This window comes from Lutra lutra, chromosome 1 (genome assembly GCF_902655055.1).
Source record: "Lutra lutra chromosome 1, mLutLut1.2, whole genome shotgun sequence".
Taxonomy (NCBI): Eukaryota; Metazoa; Chordata; class Mammalia; order Carnivora; family Mustelidae; genus Lutra; species Lutra lutra.
The window spans coordinates 49,846,654-49,867,522 of NC_062278.1; the positions used below are offsets into that span (position 1 = coordinate 49,846,654).

Below are 20,869 nucleotides of genomic sequence, written 5' to 3' on the forward strand. Positions count from 1 at the left end.
AACAAGCATCCTTTACACAGTCTGTTTAATGCTATGTTTTTTCCATGTTTGTGTTTTTTGTTGCTGATTTCCTTGTTTAAAATGGCCCCCAGGTGTAGAGCTGAGGTGCTGTCCTGTGGCCTTACAGAGTATAAAATATGTATATCAGATAGGTTCTGTTCAGTCATGAGCTATAGTGCCCTTGGCTTGAGTTTAATGCTAATGAAGCAACAACATATATTAGATTCATTGTTTCTAAATAGAAATATACAAAAACAAGGTTAAATATTGATCGGCAGACAAAAATGTGATCAGAGACTCTCAGGAAACTAACCCTGTATTTCACTTAAAAGGAATAGCTCAATGTTTGCTAATAAAGTGTCTGCAGCAACTTTATAGAACATAACTACTGTGAGTAATGAGAATTAACTGTATTGTGGTCCATGGTTTATGGTGAGAAAAATAAGATTCAGAGAAACTAAATCATTTCCTTTAATGTCACCCACCCAGTTAGTAGTAGGGAAAGACTAAAATTGAGGTGGTCCAATGATCATTTTTCTGCCTAATACCCCCTTTCTACAATCTCACCTTAATTATGGATCTAGAGAAGGCTTTCCTTTACACACTGCATGGGATGGCCAGATTTACTCAGCATTCTCCAGTCTAGAGGACTCTCTTTCAAAGTGTGTCTTTTTTAAAATATGAAAGGGGCGCCTGGGTGACTCAGTTAGTTAAGCATCTGACTCTTGACTTCCACTCAGGTCATGATCTCAGGGTTATGATGGGCTCTGTGTTCAATGCAGAGTTTACTTGAAATTCCTTCCTCCTCTTTTTCCCTCCCCCTCTGCTTCTCTCCTTGCTCACACTCTCTCTGTCTCTCTAAAATGAATAAATACATACAGTCTAAAAAAATATGAAAAACAGCTGAAATTGAATTTTGAAGCTGAAAGGGGCAAAGACTACATGACACTTCAACTTAGGTGGTGCAATTTTAATGTCTGAGTTATGATGATTCATGAATAAAAGATATAGGGAGGGAGGAAGATAAGATTAGACTTCATTGAATGTTCCCTCTGTACCAGGCAAATATAGCCAATTCCAATATTTTACCTTATCTAATAAGAAATTTATTTACCTATTATCTTTTAGAAAAGATGGTGGTTTCTAAGAAAATTGATCTCATATATTTTTAAAGAAAGATACCTAACAATACGAACAAGTCTCTAAAATTCAAAACTAATCTCTTTCCTATTAGAACAGCAAAAAACTAAAGAAGAAAAAAAAATCAGCAATACCAAGCTATGGCAAGGGTGGATCTACTGAAATCTTCATAGTTTGCTATAAATGTGTATGGCTTCTTGGAAAACAGTTTGGCACTTCTCATAAAGCTAAACATATACTGAATATCTGACAAAGCAATCCTACTGCTCTATGTTTACCCATGAGAAATGAAAGTATATGTTCACACAAAGATGTGTAAGCAAATGTTTATAGCTGTTTTAATCACAATTGCCCAAACTAGAAACAACCGAGAAGTCCATCCATTAGTGAGTAAACAATTAGTGGTAGAGCCATAGAACAGAATTCTACTCAATGAATAAAAAGAACTACTAACACCTGCAACAATGTGGCTGTATCATAAAAGCACTGTGCTAAGTGAAAAAAATCTAGACAAAATGTCTACATGATACATGCTTCTATTATAGGACATTCTGAAAGGGCAAAACTGTAGATATAGAATCAGATCAGTGGTTGTCAGAGGCTGAGAGTAGGGAGAAGAGACTGACTACAAAGGAGGACAATGGGATTTTCTGGGATGATAAAAATGCTTTATATCTTGACTGAAATTGGCAAAATATAAAAGTTTATCAAATTGGGGGCGCCTGGGTGGCTCAGTGGGTTAAGCCGCTGCCTTCGGCTCAGGTCATGATCTCAGGGTCCTGGGATCGAGTCCCGCATCGGGCTCTCTGCTCAGCAGGGAGCCTGCTTCCCTCTCTCTCTCTCTCTCTCTGCCTGCCTCTCCATCTACTTGTGATCTCTCTGTCAAATAAATAAATAAAATCTTTAAAAAAAAAAGTTTATCAAATTGGATGAAACAAGGGTAGACAAATAGGAAACAGAGACATCTTTCATAGTTTTTTTAAATTTTGAAGGAAAGAGGAAAGTTGCTTGTTCTCTAAATTAAGCTGGAACCACAGAAGATTATTTTCTTTTTAAAAAATATTTTATTTATTCATTTGAGAGAGAGAGTGAGCAAGTGAGTATGTATAAGCAGGGGGAGGGAGAGGGAGAGAGAGAATCACACTGAGTGCAGAGCCCAACATGGGGCTCCATCTCACACCCCTGGAAACCTCCCCAAGATGCTGTTTGAGATTCTCTTTCTCTAATATACAACAAGCAAGTTTTTTGCAGACAGTCTAGACAAAGTATTTCTTCTGTTTTATGAGACATTAGTTACTTTTAACATGTTGACCTGAAGATTATTTAATAATTAAATATATTAAAAACAATATAGAGAACTTCTTAAAGAATATGGTTATAATCATATTATCTTAGAAAAAGGGAGAGATACTGAGAAAGTACAAATGTTTCATTTGAATGTAGATAAAAGCCTTTAATTATTGGAAGTTTCTTCCCTCTTTCGTTATATTGTAATAAAATGGTAAAGCAAGATGACAAAATGAAACCTAAAATCAATACATGAGTCCAAGCAACAAAGTCATTTAGGACTGAATGCCACTGCTGCCCTGGAGGAGAAGAGCCAGTGAGGATGAAAGGTCCTTCACTTCCCAGGACAGAGTGGGGAAAAGATCCTAAGACAGTGATCTCCAGTCACAGTTGTGACTCTTCCCATGGCACACTGCCTGTTTGGATGATGGTTTCAGATTTTACTCAATTTTTTGGACTTCCTTACTTTTTTCTTTGCCACAGCATCCCTCACAACTCGAGTCTGCTTCAAAAGCCTGAATGTTTTGCTTAATTAGGTGTGTTCATCAACAGTGGATAAAGGAGTGGTAGGAAATGAGCTGTTTTTACTGCTAAAACAGCCCTTCCTTGGCAACTCTGATAAGACGCTCTGGGAAGGTCAAGTCTGTGGTGCTTTGAACCTGCATGAAAGCAAGAGACCACATGGAATCTTGTGATTCCTTGAATGATGATACACAATGGTAAAAAAGACTTGGGATCTAGACTGGAATTTGGTCTGGAAAGAGGAACTAAGCAGGAAGACTCTTTATCCCTTGTGACCTATATCATCCAAGAGACCCAGATATTGACTGGCCAAGGAACAGGCCAACTGGCTGGAAACTACTTACTCAATTTTATGTTTTGTTACTTGTGTTGTTAATAAGGTCTTAGTAACTGGTGATAAGTGTCTCATTTTTTTTTTGTAATCATTTTATAAACAATGGTATTTTTTTGAAGGGAGCAAATGAAGTCAGCTTAAAGCACTAATCACATTCATTAATGAAGTCACACTAGAGGTCAGATATAGGTAGAGCATTTATTATATTGTAGTATCCTGTTTAGCTCATCTACTTCTTTTGCTAGGATATAAACTTCACAGGAACCATAACCATTGTTCTTCTTTATATCTTTATCCTTCCTAACATTAGTTAGGTGCTTATAAATTCTTTTTCTATAAGAGACAAGAAATTTCACAAATGCCTACCTTGGAGATATAATTAATGAAGAATGTTATGGCATAAACTTTAGCATGAGGTCAAAGCCAAGGCCAAAGGTTAAAGAGATAAGAGCCTGGTCTGATCCAAGTTTGTCCTCGGAGGCCCATTTGTTCCTCAGGGGAATTCAGGGATGTAGGTCAGCTACAGGGTGGATCTTGATCTGGTTCTCTTTAAGCTCTCTTGGGCACAGGTCAACTTTCCTAAATGATAGCATGTCCAATACAGACTCACCCTTGGCCTTGGGCCAGTCCTGAAATGGCCTCTGGAATGAAAGTCAAGGCCATCTATTAAGTCCTCAGAAGACATGGTCTTTAAACTGCTCTGACCTATCAAATATTTCCTGTGATTACTTTAGAAGGTTATTTGTTTACATATTGTTTTCAAATGTAATAACATGTTTTCGGTCACTCTTTGGTGAGCGTTTATGCCCAGGTTTTCTGGTAATGGATCTAAAAATTATCTTCCAGTATTTATTTCCACTTATCTTTTGCCTATCAAAGCCATATGCCAATAAATAAAATGATCTGTATTTCTCATTCTATTTTTAACTCCACTTAAATCATCCTTTGAATTACAGTAAAAAAGTCATTCTCTGTATTATCTATTATTACATAATAAATTAACCCAAAGCTTAGATACTTAAATAACAATAAGCATTTATTAGCCATACAGTTGCTATGGATTAGGAAGAAACTTGGGAACAGGTTGGCTAGGTAGTTACAATTCAGAACCTCTATGAGATGCATTCAAGATATTGACCTGAGCTATAGTCATCTGAAGCCTTGACTTGGGGCTGGAGGATGCACTTCCAAAATGGTTCTTTCATATGGCTAGCAAGTTAGTGCTGGCTATGAGGAGGAAGAAGTCTCAGTTTCTCACCATGTAGCCCTCCCCACAAGACTTCTCCAGATTGAGTGATCCAAGATCAAGAGCAAGGTGTGAACTGCATTGTCTTTTATTACCTAGCCTCAGAAGTCACACATCTTCATTTCACTTCTTCTATATGCTAATGGAGCACAGGCCTGCCATGTTTCAGTATGCGAGGGAAGTCTAAAAAGGCATGAATACCAGGAGAGGAGGACCTTTGAGGATTATTTGAATACTATATTTCTACATTTAATTTTTTTGCACCACAACAAAACTAATAGCATAAAACACTGTGTCTTCACATTTTAGTTGTGAAGTTTGAGATTTTTCATAAACCATCTCAAAGCCCTTTCTATGTGTTCTATGCACATAGTGGTAATCCTTCTAGCCACTTACTTGATACATCCTAATTCTAGCTCAGTAAAAGGCAACTGTTTAGACATATAGCTCTTAACTTTATTGGCTTCTAGACATCTTTGAGAATCTCAACACCTCAGGGCCAATACCCTCCAAAAGGTACATACAAGTATACTACTTCACATACAACTGCAAGAGTTTTATGGGCTCCCAGAACTAAGAAAAGAAAGTCTAACCTACACAGTGTTTTCAGCTGGCTGCCAAATATGAATATCATAGCTAATGCTTAATAATGGGTTTATGTCCAGTATTAGCCAAGGGGCTGGCCAACAGTCTATGTAAGTAAAAATAACAAAGAATTTTTATGTAAAATATCAAGTTCATCTTCAATTTCACAGTTGTTATTTTTCTTGATTGACCTGGAAAACTGTTCATACTTCATTAGGATTTCTTGAGTTTGGGTTACACTTAACAGATGCTTCAGGCTAATATTAAACATTAACTTTAACATATATATACACACAAGCAAATGATTCTCACTAATACCTCAAAATGTCACCAAAAACCTTGCAGCCCCAGTTTTAAACATTACTCACTACCAAACAAGTATACATTAATGGCGCATGCAGCTCAGAGTTCCAGCCAGGTATGGAAAAAAAGGTTGTTTCTAGGTATAAGGGCAGACAGAAGTTCATCACAAGAATCAGTGGTGAACTTACCATCTCAAGCTAATTTTTTTTCTGCAGACATGTCTCCTATACTGAACAATGGAAACCATGGGTTCTCCAAGTTTATAGAACTACAATAAGCTAGCTAAGTTCCTCTTAATCACTTTCTTTGAAGCAGTGTTTCAGGACTTGGTGCTGATTATATAAAAATATCAGTCTTATTTCTCTAGACACAGTTAATCTCACCAGAATCAACAATGATAGTTGCTAAACATGCAGATGACGAACCTACTATATCAGAATCTGGTATGAGTGTAGTAAGGGGTAGGGGATGAGAAGGGAGGGGATGGGGAAGGTGGGGCTCTGTATACTTAATAGATTCACTAAGTCAGTGGTTTGCAAAAATGTGGTCCCAGGGCCAGTGGCACCAGCAGCACCTGGAAACTTGTGAAAAATGCAGATTCTCCAGGCCACCTCATCTCTGACCCACTGAGTCAGAAACTCTGGGGACGGTGCCCAACACTCTGAAGTTTAATAAACCCTCCAGATGCTTCTGATACTCACTCAAGCTTGAAGACCACTACTCTTAGTGGTTCCTTGCTCTTCAATAGTCTGAGAATTATTATCTCCATTTATTATCAATAAAACAAGATTCATAGGTTTATTTTCCTATTCTCATCTTCCACAACCAGAGCTTGTGGATGGATGTAGGATGCAAGTACCATAAAGGAGGAAAATAGGTGGGAGAGAGACTTTAGTTTCAAAGCAAATAAATGGAGGTAATGTTCTTCCCCTTAAAAAAAGGGGGGGGGGACAAACATTCTCACGAAATAAGAAAGTGTCTAGAAAGAAATATCCCTAAAAAGATCTTGACTTTGCTAATGCTTATCCTTTAATGCCTTTTAAATCATTTGATAATGTAATTTACAGGAAGTTTATTTAGTGTTAACGCCTGTGGTCCCTTTGTGGCCTATGAAACTCCAGCCATGAAAAGGAATGTTTGAAATGGATGTTTCTGGGATACCACAAAAACCTTACAGATGACATGTGAGCATGGTTTATGACGATTTTGGAAAACGCTACAGTAAATACTTGTTGTCTTAATTTTCTGACATAAGTGAAAACAGATGCTTAGAATGAATGGCTGATTAAGAACAAGTGTTATATAATGTAATTCAGCTGAGAAATTTAGGGGATTATAAAATTAAATTGTGTTCTTTGTAAAGAGCTGTGAAAGGCACCTGAAAGTACTTGAAAAATCACTGACACGTTGCTGAAAAATTGTGAAAGTGAGATTTCTTGCCAAGAGTATGTGGAGAAGGAATTTTGACTAACCAGGAGTATGAAGTATCGTTATTTCCTTAAGTGACTTAAGGATATTTTTAATTAGTCTTTCTGGAGATTGAGTTTAATATCAATATTTAAAATTTGAGTTACTGTCTTCCAAAACAGGGTAAAAAAAATACTCACTTGCTCCGGTGAAAGACTGTTTATAAAGATTTTTCAACTAGATTGTTCCATATAAGAGCAAAACCCTAAACCACAGTAATACCAGTATGTTAATCAATCAAAATCCAGTGGTTCCCCACACTAAGTTTAACCCATTTCTAGGTCTTTCATCTGTTTCATATTTATTGGTTTTTGGTTAGCATCTGAAGGAGAACCAGCACAATAATGCAGCATAGCACAACACCCGAATCTGGAAACCTAATTTTACATATATATTTTTTCACTAGTCATTATTACTGCAGGTCATGGTTGAAAAGGTCTAGCAGCCAATAGACCATGTAAAGTTTCTGTGGCAGAAATACTGGAGTTCTTCCAGCACAAGGGTTAAAACTTGAAAAAGACATGAAAGCAGAAAAGAAGAGGCTGGAAAGAAAGAAAGATTAGGAAGGCATCTGTGAGTGTAGCAAAACAAAGGGGAGCTGGAGAAGCCGAGATCAAAGAGGGAGGTGGGCACACTGAAATGGTATTAAATGCCTGCAACTGTGATCCATTTGTCAATTTGAGGATCACATTTCTCAGGGACATTTGATACAGAAACTCAGTTTCAAGGAAATGTTGGCTACCAGTGAAATGAAGAGAAACATGGCATTTGAACTTAAGATCTATATCAATAAGCCCCTGGTAAACAGCAAAGTTCTCTGCAAGCTCTTCAAAACATCAAACCCCAACAACTACAATGGAACAAAAATCCAGGAATAAAGAGAAAAGTGACCTTACAAAATATCACTGTAGTATCTGGCTTTTATCATGCCATAGTTCAAGAGATGTAATAACTTAGGCCATCTTCAAAACCATTTAAGAATGAACTATGGTGTTAATATACAGTTATGGTTTGTCCAATCTGATAGGCACAGAGCTTATCAGCTGAATGTAAATTTGTGCTTTCTGCAAGCTTGCTGATGTCAAGATAAATGAGTGGGAAGCTATATTTTCAGTCAAGTGGAACATTTAGCATGACACACAAACACCCACCATTCCCTCGAAAAAATTATGAAGTGTGCATTGTCATCCAAAGGGATGATTCCTTCTCTAACTGAACAGATAAAAAGTCAACGGTAAAGTGAAAATGAGGGTCTAAATGGCCTGCAGAAAAGGTTGGGGTTGGAAGCCTGGAGAATGTTCTGAGGAATCCTTTGACATTAAGAGAGGGAGAAAGAGGAAAAGAGGGAAGTAGGAGAAGAAGGGAGAGAGAAGGAGGGTGAAAAGAAAGGAAGATTAGGAACAAAAAAAGAGGGCAGGGAAAAAAATCTAATTATGTGACTGATCAGACCAGCACAGTACCTGAGAGTTGGCTAGACAGAGGGTAGCAGGCATCCAGGGGAATTTCAAGTCACGTAGAACTGCATCCCAAGGATATGTGGGGGTAAAACTGACCATGGACCACAACTCGTGCTCCCAAATCTTTCACAATAAAAGGTAAATCTGCTCTGAGCAGGGCCTTCCACAACCTTCAGTGGGTTGGACAAAATAACAGGAGCAGGACGCTGATGGCAAGAATTATGCTTTAAAAATCCACAGTGCTGGGGTGCGTGCCTGGGTGGCTCAGTGGGTTGAGCCTCTGTCTTTGGCTCTGGTCATGATCTGAGAGTCCTGGGATCGGGCTCTCTGCTCGGCAGGGAGTCTGCTTTCCCCCCACTCTCTCTCTGCCTATTTGTGATCTCTCTCTCTCTCTCTCTGTGTCAAATAAATTAATTAATTAAATTAAAAAAAAATCCACAGTGCTGTTGGTTCCTCTCCTCAGGCCCTGTGTCACTGGGAGGCTGACCCACTATGGGCCCAGGCTCAGGAAACTCTGCCATCCAGCAATGGAGCACTCTGGCAGCTCAGCATCCTTTCAGGAAGGTCCACGTGAGCAGAGCTTCCAGGCGGTCTTCCTCTAACTGCCATGGCTAGAAGATTTTCAAAAATGCAAATGCATCGGGTCTTCACATCCCCTCTCCTTCTTCTTCTTCTTCTTCTTTTTTTTTTTTTTTTTTTTTTTTTTTGGAGAGAGAGAACACAAGGGGAGTGTCAGGCAGAGGGAGAAGCAGGCTCCCCACTTAGCAGGGAGCCTGATGTGGGGCTAAATCCCAGGACGGGATCGTGACCTGAGCTGAAGGCAGACACTTAACTGACTGAGCCACCCAGGTGTCCCCTCACATCCCCTCTCAGTTAGGTTAAGAAAGGTCCTACCAAAAATGAAACCAAAGTCACCTTACCATTATTTATTAGTGGAAGCTAAAAAGAGAACTGTTGTGTTTATTATACCCTTTTCTCAGAGAAGCAAATCTGATTTCAGCAGGGTCAAACCATTTGCCCAGACTTGCACTTCCCCCTGCACTTCGCCCACTAGCCCCTGTTGCTATTTTCCAGTATTTGCCACTTCAATTCATGGTGAAACTCCAGACTAAACCTCAATGGGAGAACATGGCCAGCATCATTTTACTTCTAATTCTGGTGAAAACATGAGTAATTAGGGAATTGTTCTGTGGCAAGAGGATCGGTAGTGTGTTTGAAGAGGATGAGCCAGTCAGGGGAAGGAGGGGCTGTTCTTCGGATCATCTGATACCTTGTCCTACACTGACTACCTAGAGACGCTTTAACTCCATCTGGAAAAATGAAAGGAGAAGAAAACTTTGTCCTGTATCCCCTGCTGTCGTATCTGTAACAGGACTGAATTCCAGAGTTCTCTGCCAGCATGACATTGGCAGCTGCCCCAGACTCCTCCTTCAATGACAGAATCTGCTGCTCTCTGAAAAGGAAGGCCTGTTAGGGCTCGCATGCACACGTGTGCACACTGGACTCTCAGCGGGGCGCTTGGGAAACCAGAACATTTTCTTATCAGTTAACAGAATGGAAAAATCAAAGAATGGCATTTAAGGAGAAAGGAAATCTGCGACTCTATTTGGGCATCTTGTTGGAACCAAAATACCCCAAGCTTGGTTAGAAAGGGTGTGTTCTCCCCTCAGAGAGGAGAGACCCTTTGTTTTATTAGAAAGAAATGGAATACATTTCAAAGATGTTTCAGATTATGAGCCATCCTATGTGCGCACAAAGTATCCTTAACATAAAATAGAAAGAAGATGAGCTGGAATACATACGGTAAATGGGCCCAATTAAAGGAACCATTCCCGAAGGTGATTCATAAAAGTTAGACTGTCTAACAGGGAAATTCATTGTACCTTTGTTTAACTCCTGCATTTTGCATTAACTAGGATCATGGAGTGCTTTCTCTGTTTTTCTTAATATATTACATTAATTCATTTATATATCTATCTATCTTTATGTATTTAATATTTATATATTTAAATATATATATATTTATATATATATTTATATATTTATTATATATATACTATATACTATATACTATAGTATATATATTATACTAGTATATATATAAATATATACTATATATACTATATATATTTAAATATATAATATTTATATATTTAAATATATATATAGCTTAAAGCTAGTGCATGACAACACAATAGAATAGCACAACTCTTACAAATTTTTGCTAAATAAGGATAAAGAATTAAGACACCAACAGTTTCATCTAAAAGAAAATTATTTTTCTGTGGCCAAATAGTTCTCAATACAACTTTCTCAAACTCCCTGAAGGCAGGAACTGTCTTACTTACCTTTGTAATCCTAATATTGATTTTTTAAAATGTCAGTTGAATAACAGAATGAATAAATTTAAGTCCAGTCCTGAAAAACACAATCCACCATAGTTTCTCAGATCTAGTTTCTGAGATTTTATGAAACTAGAGATTAGCACTTATTTTCTAACACCAAAAACAAATGTTAATCTCAGTTTGAAACATTTCCTTGTTCTATGTAGTCTGAGAAGGGAGTCTCAAGAAATTTTCCAAATAAGGCTTTAAAATTCTAGAACAAAGCAGCAAAAAAATAAAAATCATCTTTGAATTGATGGGAATTCATGCTTCATGTTTTAATGCTAAAACTTAAATAGCAAAATGCTTTTCTTCTAACTTTTAAATTTTACTCTGTGAAATATTTATCAAGCACTTAACACACACACATTTTCCAAAACTGTAGCTCAGTGGTTCTCAACTCTGGTCATTGGAACCACCTGAAGAATTTTTTAAATTTTTATTTATTTATTTATTTATTTATTTATTTATTTATTTATTTATTTAAAGAGAGAGAGAGAGCACAAACAGGAGGGGCAGCAGACAGAGGGAGAAGCAGGCTCCCTGCTATGCAAAGAGCCTGATGCGGAACTCGATCCCAGGACCTTGGGATCATGACCTGAGGTGAAGGCAGATGCTTAACTGACTCAGCCACCTCATTTTAAAAACTCTCCCACCCCAGGCCAATCAAATCATAAATGAGTAGGGAAGCACAGCAGCTCTGACACTTTTGAAAACATTCAGTTACTCTAATGCACAGTGAGGGTTACAACTATCAGGATAGATGTTACAGTATTTGTACTAAGAAGCTAAACTTACTTTTTTTTTTTTTTTTTTTTGAGAGAGAGAGAGGGCATGAGTGGAGAGAGGAGCAGAGGGAGAGCAGCAGTGGGAGAGAATCTCAAGCAAAATCCATGCTGAGTGCAGAGCTGGACATGGGGCTTGATCTCACAACCCTGAGAGCATGACCCGAGCTGAAATCAAGAGTTAGCTGCTTAACTGACTGAGCCACCCAGGATCCCCAAGAGCTAAACTTACTTTAAAAGAAAACACTGAATGGTTATATCATCAGTGAAGTTTGAACTGGACCTCAACTTTATATAAAATTAATTTCTAATCTGACCAGCAGATGCTTGATGTGGGTGGACTTGGTTTGGTTTTCTAATGTATAGACTTTAGGTATATAGTCTGTGACTGGAGAACAATAATGAACCTCCTATGAAAGCATCATATCTTCTACCTCCTTTTCAGAATTCCACAGGGAGAAACATTAGCTGACTGCATAGCTTGCTATACCAAGAGAGCCTAAAAACCTCAGGCTAGCTACAAGGTTCCCAATTTTCTACCAAAGTCACTGGGAATACAAGTCAGTGTTTTTGTTAGATCAAGGAAACCTAAAATACAACCTAAAATTCTCACTGTGGAAGGTTCTTAGTGGGGACCCCAAGCTAACTTGAATGGCAGACTGAGCCCTGATTCAGTCTTCCTGTCCACAGAACTTCAACAAAGTAGACTGAGACCATGAAGTTTACGCTTCTTACCATGCACCTCTTGGACCTTTAGGACAATCCCAACACAAGAGACCATGGGCTAGAGAAAAACACACACACAGGATACTCTAGCACTAAACATTCTAGAAAACATGTTAAGAATATATCCTGTGTACAACCTAAATTCTGTTTTGATTCCTAGAGCATATGGAAGAATTGTTTTATTAATAGCAAAAATGATCTGAAAGAAGCTCCTTTAGTTCATCCAGTTGTCTCCATCACATCCACTAATACAAGAATACATTCTTCTGCCAAACACAAATTTAATTTGACCTTATAACAACTCCTCCTTTTACTGGAGAAACCACCCACTGATATTTCAGAAGCATATTTTATGGGGACTGTGTCATCAACTCAATAGGGGCTACTTTCTTAATATTTATATATTTTGTTAAAGAAAATTTTTGCTTTGTCTTATGTTTTCTTTTTCTGTTTCAGAGATGGTGGCATCTAAGTCTTAAAATGAAAAGCAGAGCTCCTATTTGGGGAGAATTTACTTTGCATATCTCTCTACATGGTACTGACCACAGATGTGGTCATTTGATGTGCCACAGAGGAAATCAGCAGAGGAATTTAGGCATTGACTGGATTCTTGTATACAGAAAACTGTGTCACAAATATTTACCTTAAGTCTTTGCACTTATCATATTTATCTTTATTTTCAGCAATTTCCTAGAATTGACCTCAACCATGGAGGGAGACAAATTGGCAATGTGTCTAACGGGCATCTGCCACTAAAGGCTGGATTCTATGGGAAATGGATGGGTGCTAATGCTCAAACCAGTATATTCTCTGGAATTAGATTTCCTATATTCATAGTTGCACTGTATCACTTACTAGCTATATGACCCTAACAGCCATTGACCATTTTGTGGTAGGTAGACTCTAAGACAACCCCCAATAATCCCTGTCTCCTGGTAGTCATTCTCTGGTGTAATCACCTTATATGACAGGAAACTTCCATGATTAGGCTACATAAGATTGTAATTTTCATCTTGCCAGCAGACTCATCTGGGCTTGTACACTTTGATGAAGCAAGAAGCTATAACAGAAAGGCCCATGTGGCAAAGACCCAAAGTGACCTCTGGTCAACAGCGAGCCCTGGCCAACTCTCTGTTCAGCCTGTGAAACACATCCAAGGAGAGGCCCCAGCTAAGCCAGACTCAGTCTTCTCAAAGCCACTGTGAGATAATAAATGTGGGTTGTTTTAAACTGATGAGTTTGTGGTAATTTGTTATGCATCAGTAGATAACAAACTCTTTAGGCTTAGTTTCTCATCTGTGGAATGGGAGAAATAATAACATATCGTTAACAGCATGAGGACAAAATGAGATGATTTATCTAAACACTTAGCATTAAACACCAAGCCTGCTATAGAGTAATATGATTATCATCTTCTTTGTATTTATTAAACAGTTTTTTTAAAAAAAAGATTTATTTATTTGAGAGAGGGAGAGTACATGAATGGGGAGGGGATAAAGGAAGAGAGGGGATACAGAATCCCCACTGAGCGTAGAGCCCATCATAGGACTCGATCTCCAGACCCTGAGATCATTACCTGAGCTGAAATCAAGAATTGGAAGTTTTACTAACTGAGCCACCCAGTGCCCCTCTTATCATATTTTTAAAATGTCATTCTAACAGATGTATGTATTGAAACCATTGCTTTTCTATTCTTAGCATGTTTTTTCTTTAGCTAATACTATTTATTTTTTCACTTTTATTTTACTATTCTATTATCTCTCACTTTAGATTATCCTATTTATATTTTAATTTTATATCTATTCTTAGATCACTTTAAGTTCATATATTTCAACATTCTTTTATACCTACTTTTATAATGACAATCAGGAAACAAGCAAAAGGAAAATCTTTCTGAGGATAGTCACCCAGATAGAATGGTGTGTCACATTTCCTGAATGACCCTCTCTTTATTAGACACCTTACTTTTGCCTTAGACAAACTTTCTGTCAACTCACATTAACCTACAAAAACATTTTGGCTGTCTTTTCTGTGATACAGTATAGATAAATTCATTTATTCTTGATTTTTCTGCTGGACCCCATTACCTTGAAAGAGGGAGAGAAGCTAAAATTCCTTACTGTTCAGTGTCTCATAGTCAGATATAGCAGTCTGCAAAGCTGAATGAAACCAGTGAATGTGTAATGAACACAGGGAATTTTATTTTCAAACACTGGATTCTAAACATGACAGTCTCAGCATAAAAACAAATTTAATCAATTTTTACATTCTTAATATAAGTTACTTCTATAGCAAGGTCTGGATCTTATTCAGTTTTACTTAGTAGATGCTTAATAAACATCATTTGAATAGACAAATCAATAAAACTGCCATGAAACTTTAGAGGTGTCAAAGATGCTAAAATAATTCTCCCATGATTTTCAAACTTTTTTTTGTTTCCTTTTAGCAGGGGAGCCATTTTTTCCAATGCACTCTTCTCCAGTGACACCGGAGCATAAATACATACCACTTATTAAAAGCAGAGTTCTACCCATTAGGCTTCTTTTGCACTCCACACTATTCCTCCCCCCACCCCCAGCCCCTACAACATCTCTGCTCTAAGATTAAAGAGATTTTCTCCAGCCCCTCTCAAGTCTCAATCACCTTTTGGGGAAATGGACTGGGCCACTTGAGCAACACATGAAATTTTGTCAAAGTGAGATTGGGAGAAATCCATGGAGAGTGAGAACCAGACCCCAGGTACATGTCTGGGAAGGTTTATAGGGCAAGACATAGGAGTCCTCCTCTCCAAAGACAAGCTTCTATTCCCTCTTTGTAATTAATCCTGGGGAGTCAGGGCAGAAAGAGACAAGGAAGACACAGTTGCATCCTTTGTGGACTTCCCGGTCCTGGCTTCTTCTCTGAGTACTTTAACACCCAGCTGAGCACAGGCACCAGGGGACTGACCTGGCATCTGGCCATGCAACTGTCTCTATTGGGAAGGGCTCTCACCTCTCAGACATCCTCTTCCTTGCCCCAACTTATATTTGTCTTCCAGGCCTCTACTAAGTACTTTATCCTCTCCTAATTCTTGATCCCTCCAGGCTGGATTGGGTCCTTCTGGCTCTTCTCAAAGCTCTTTGTGCTTCACCCAAATTGGAGGATAATCTCACTCTATTTCTTTACATCCCTGTCTCCTCCATTAACTGGTCAGCTTCTTGAAGACAGGTCCCAAGCTGTGTCCTCCTAGCCTCAGTGCTCTGCATATACATGGAATATAATAATATAATTCATAACAATTCATAATAATTCATAATATAATTCATAACAATTCATAATTGTTATGAATAAATTAGCTTATCTTCCCATAAAGCAGGAAACTGATATTACACACAAGTTAAGGGTATAGCCTCTGGCCACTTGCTGACTGTGTGACTGCAAATCACTTAAACACTCTGAACACGATTTTATGCTCTGTAAAATAAGAATGGTAGACCTGCTTATAGGGACCTTGGAGAGTTTAGATTTTCCACATTAAAGATATTTAGCCCTAAATTACCAAAGGCAATCTGAGCCCAAAAAATGTTGGTAAGACTTATTAATAACTATGGAGTTATTGTTATTATTACCATCTGCCCCTGGTTTTGGTCCTGGGAATCCGTGATTTCTACCCTGTCAGGTAAGAACCTGAGGCAAAGAGCCAGCTGCCTCTTCGCTCTGCCAACATGCCAAGAGTCACACCCAAGAGCCTTAGGCCTTCAGGCTATCTGATTACACTTGTATCTTGGATGTTCCCCTGTGATTTTCCTCACACATGCCTCAGGACTAATAGTGTTAGCTAGAAATAGTAGCCTTCGCCTTCTGGCTGATTACTGTCTTCCACACACAGGTGTTTCTGCAAAGAGGTATGTCAAGCCCCTCATGTCCCACCATGAGCTTTTGTTGGCTCTCTTCACTGCATATTGTTCTCTGTGGTTTTTATCTTAGCCTGGTATGCAATGGGGGAAGAAAAGTTCTGTGGTGCCAAGAATAAAGATTCCAAGAGGTAGCTGGAGCACAGGGGCTTTCAAAAGTGTAAAACAATGCGGTGATTCTTCTCAGGGCCTGTACATTATGGCTTAATTCTCTTCCTGAAAAACAAGTACAAGGGGATCTCTCCAGGAAGCACTGTGAGGCCTTACCAATCCCCAGGGAAAGCTGATCCTGAGGCAAAGGTGCAGCTTTCCATAGAAAAGAACACTGTTTGGTCTTGGCAATCAAACATTGGTTGATGATGGTGAGGCTAGAGCCCAGGAGAGGTCTTCTCTCATTGTCTATAGAGCAACCCTTAACTCCCTTGCCCCACCTTTCTGCCAAGAACATGATGCCTAAATGTATTGCCCTTCAAGAGATTTGTCAGTTTGGACACAAGATCACAAATTATAGTGCACATATTTTAAAATATTGATCCATTTTTCTATGACCCAATTAACATTATATCTCATCTCATTTAATTCTAAAACACTATGAGATAGTTATCATTATTCCCCTTTTACAGATGAGAAAAATGAGGTTTAGCAAAGGTAAATGATTTACCAAAACACATACTCATTAAGTGGTAGCGAGGAAAAGAGATCCATTAGTAATAGTCTCTAACTTTAAGCTTTTGAAAAGTAAGAAAGACACTTCCAATATCTTATTTTCTATAACAAAGTATGTGGCTAGGTATGCAAATAAGCAAAGACAAGGGACAAATGAAATCTTATTTAACAAATTTTTTAATAAAATAATAATTTTTCTTATAAAATATATATTTTTTCTTGTAAATATTTTTTATAAAATAAAATACATAATTTTATTTTATAAAATATATAATTTTTCTTATAAAATATATATATATGGCTATTCTTAAAAAATTTTTTAGGAAAAAATATTTTTCTTAAAAAAATATATATGGCTATTTATAAGAAAAAATATATATCTCAACTATATATGACAACTAAACAGATATATAGTTACAATAATTTGTGTATGTATGTGTATAGGACATGTTCTTGGGGAAATGTGAAATTAAGGTAATGGTTATGATATTTGCAAGAAAAATTGTATTCACGAGAAGGGTAGCATCCACACATATACTGCACAATGTAACTAGTAGTTTGGGGTAGAGAAGTCTGTTCACCAGGTAGGAAAAAAGGCAAGACATGACTTGAATCCTGTCCTGGTTCTGCCATCAATGAGGGGAAAGTTACTAAGCTTCCTGCCTTTGGGTGTCTTCATTTACAAAATAAACAGTTAAGCTAGGGCATTGGCTCCCAAATAGTGGCCAGTGATGAAATTTTCATTAGTTGATGGTGAAAGAGAAAAATAAAAACAATAGACTTACTTGTATAAATTCATTTATTTTATAAATATGTTAAAATGCCTTGTTGTGATGAACAATGGGGATTTTGTTTCCTCTTTGAACATCCTCAAACAATTCAACTATGTCCTCTGTAATGGAACCCTGATAGTGAAAGTATATCTGTCTTTTTACCAGTTCATAAATCAAAAGGTCTGGCAACCACTCAATTAACCCTTAATGTCCTGTCCAGCTTCAAAATTCTAGCCTCTTCTTAAATCACAGATGATATAAAACTAACTCTAAAGTGGCAAGGAAAAAGAAGAGAAATGCTTTTTATTCCCCTCCCACCCCCGTTCTTGTTTAGCTCATCATTTCCCCAAATGTGTTCTGTGAAAGATGAACAAAATATATAGCTATTATATATTATATTATAATCATATTATTATAATTATTATATTATAGCTATTTCACTAGGAAATGGATTGAGTTTGAGAAACAATGGGTTAAAAATATTGGGCAGGTTTTTTTACTGAGTGATTCTCAGACCTTGTGAAATTCTCACATCTGTTGGGACTCCCCAAAAGACAACAAAGCACGAACACTCCTTAAGTTATTGGTGGAGAGCAGATGCCTGCCCAACTTCTTTTGACGACAGTACACCTATTCTTGGAACATAGTATGAGAAAGGTGACTTCAGCTAAAAGAAAGTTCCTTAGTAGTTTCCATAATAGAGAAAAAACATAGCACCAGAGACAAGAAAATTGTCAATTATTTTATAATATAATTATTTTAATTTGACAGGGCTTTTTAACAATTACCAAAGCCATGGATATTTCTTAAAATTACAAAGGAAACCTGGATGAGAATTCTTCAAATTAAAGTGCAACGAACCAGACAAAGTTTTGTGGCCATTCTGGGCAACTTTTCTATTCTTTTTTTAACCACAACAAATAAAGGAAAACTGTGTCAAGAGATTTGTATCCACTGATTGCAACATGATAATTAAAACATTTGGAATTTGCAGAAGTCTGCAGTAACAAAAGTATGGCTCTAATCCCTACACAGTGAACATTAGGTAAAATAAAACCATCTGTAGGTATTGAGCCTGAGAAAACCCAACTTCTCTCCAATGATGTGTCCTTGTTAAATATTTCAGGAGGAGGAACAATTAATTCTAAATGCTTGTGCCTCCTAATTGATTTACTTAAACACTTTCACTATGATCAAGAAACAAAATTGTTAATAGAAGGAAAAGATCTAATAGTATATGTTTTTACTATTTATTTATTTATTTCTACATAATTATCTGATCAGCATTAAGAAGGTTTACTCAGCCCTTTTTATTGCTTTTTACATCACCAAGCGAAATAGCAACTAGCTAAGGCCTCCAGCCCTCACATTCTGGATTCAAGTTTCACTTGCCACATTAAGGAGAGAAGAGTTTTCACTTGAGACAGGATGATTTTGGAACAAACTATCCAAAGGGAGGACCCAAGAAAGATCTCTTGGAAAATCTGACACTAACAACCTTCCTTTCTGATTCTGTGCACACCAGGTTTTTGACAAGCCTGTGGCTCTGCATTATCTCTGATATTTTCCATCATAACTGTGTATTAAGTTCAGCCTGTTTTTCATAACCCTGCTGACTACAACAGTCCGCAGCCATAAAAAGCCTTCCCTGACCTACAGTTGGCTTAGAAAATGCCTCTGCAGATGAACAAAAGAGTACATGCAATGTTTATGTTCAGAGACAGGAGAGAGGCAAGCTCTTGTGGCAGTGCTGATAGGCGCAAAAGACTTTTAGGGTCTAAATTTAGAAAGGTTAATTTTCTTTTGATGGCATTTGTAAACAAAATACCAACACTCAAATGAGAGCAATTTAGCCAGGAAAAGGGGGAGTGTCCCATCCAGCAGATCAAACCCTCTTCCAAACTCCCCCGGAGAGAAGCGTCTACACATTAGCACATGATCGTACTTTGCTCTGCCCTGCTCGAGTCCCTCAACCCCCAAGTTAGCAAGTACGCATGAGGTTTACACCCTCCAAAGTTTCAGAATCCGCTTCCTTTATACCTAAAGCCAGTACTGGTTTAATCTCTGGGAAGGGGAATAAAAACACCAAACAACACTTTTTAATAGACTACCATACCCATCTACCAAGACTCAATATCCAAATACTGTAGTTTGAATCTACAGCATTCAAGCTACTGTGAACCTGTTAAACCTAAGAAGTTGGTCTTCATCTTTGCATTAAAGAGATTCAACTGAAAAGTAAATAACAGAGGGGGTAAATAAAAGGTAAAAGTTAAAGCAACTGCTTCACACATCTGAACTTTGACTCAGAAGAACTGTATTCCCCCCCCAACCTGGTAAAGCAGATCACACCTAATTTCAACATTTAAAAACTAGTATCTCTCAAAAATTATTTTTAAAACACAAAACAGCAGAGCTACTTGCCTTTTGGCAATTTCTGTGCATTTCCCAGGGCTAGTGCAATACTTCCACAGAAAAGCAGACACCCCAAGCTGGACAGCATGTTGCATTTGCCACCTCACACGGGGAGTGATGCTGGTGGGTGTCCCGCAACCCTGGAGCTGCATTTAAGTGGACTGTCTCCCAGTGACAGAGGCAGGCGGCTGCACTTAGCTCTGCTGTGGGCTTACTCACAGGGGGTGGAGACAAAATGACATCACACCCTTTCCCACACACACCAAAAAAAAAAAAAAAAAAAAAGGCACAACAGCAAAAACATACCATCACATTTCTCTCTGCTAGGTTGTAACTGTCTGTTCTCTCTGTGATATAAACATTGAAATTTTGGTCAATCTATATATGTGAAAGAAAAAGTACTTAGGCAGTTCTTAACCATTTGATGAACTACTTTTAAAAATCTAGAAAGGCATACCCCAAACCACTAGAACAGAATAAAACCTTATTAAGAAGGAAACTGTTTTTAATTATCTAGTAAAACAATCCAATTCTTCTTTTAAATGGGAGTAAACTTGTAAAAGTACACTTTGAACCATTCCGAAGTTCCAATATCACGAGAAATTTTTAAGAGTAAGTCATTGGTTAGATAGCAATTCGTTATACATAACACAGTATGTATATAAGTGTATATACACACACAGATACATACGTCCATCTATTTTAGAGATCTGGATGTAGAAATGGAGAAATTGCTATTGCTAATCGATCCCTAGCTCTGGCCAGCCTCTGGAATAGTATTCTTATCTATATGATTGCATAGTAATCTTCACAGTGGCTATACAGGAGACACAGTGTTATTCCCACTTTACCAGTGAGAAAAACTGAGGTTCAGAGAGGTTAAGTC

At 37.7% G+C, this 20,869-nt stretch overlaps 1 protein-coding gene across 4 annotated transcripts in view; it reads right to left on the minus strand.

Annotated features, from left to right (window-relative positions):
- Positions 1–20,178, minus strand: part of ABI3BP (ABI family member 3 binding protein) — a 268,734-nt gene extending 248,556 nt beyond the window's left edge. For 2 of the 4 annotated variants that reach the window (XM_047723222.1, XM_047723232.1), the window contains exon 1: positions 19,993–20,177. In XM_047723222.1, coding sequence (XP_047579178.1) covers positions 19,993–20,071 — 79 coding nt within the window. In that variant the 5' untranslated portion in view covers positions 20,072–20,177. Of the gene's footprint in view, positions 1–19,992 lie in introns of all 4 variants that reach the window. The other 2 variants (XM_047723248.1, XM_047723241.1) reach the window with 2 other exon arrangements.
- Positions 20,179–20,869: the final 691 nt, after the last annotated feature.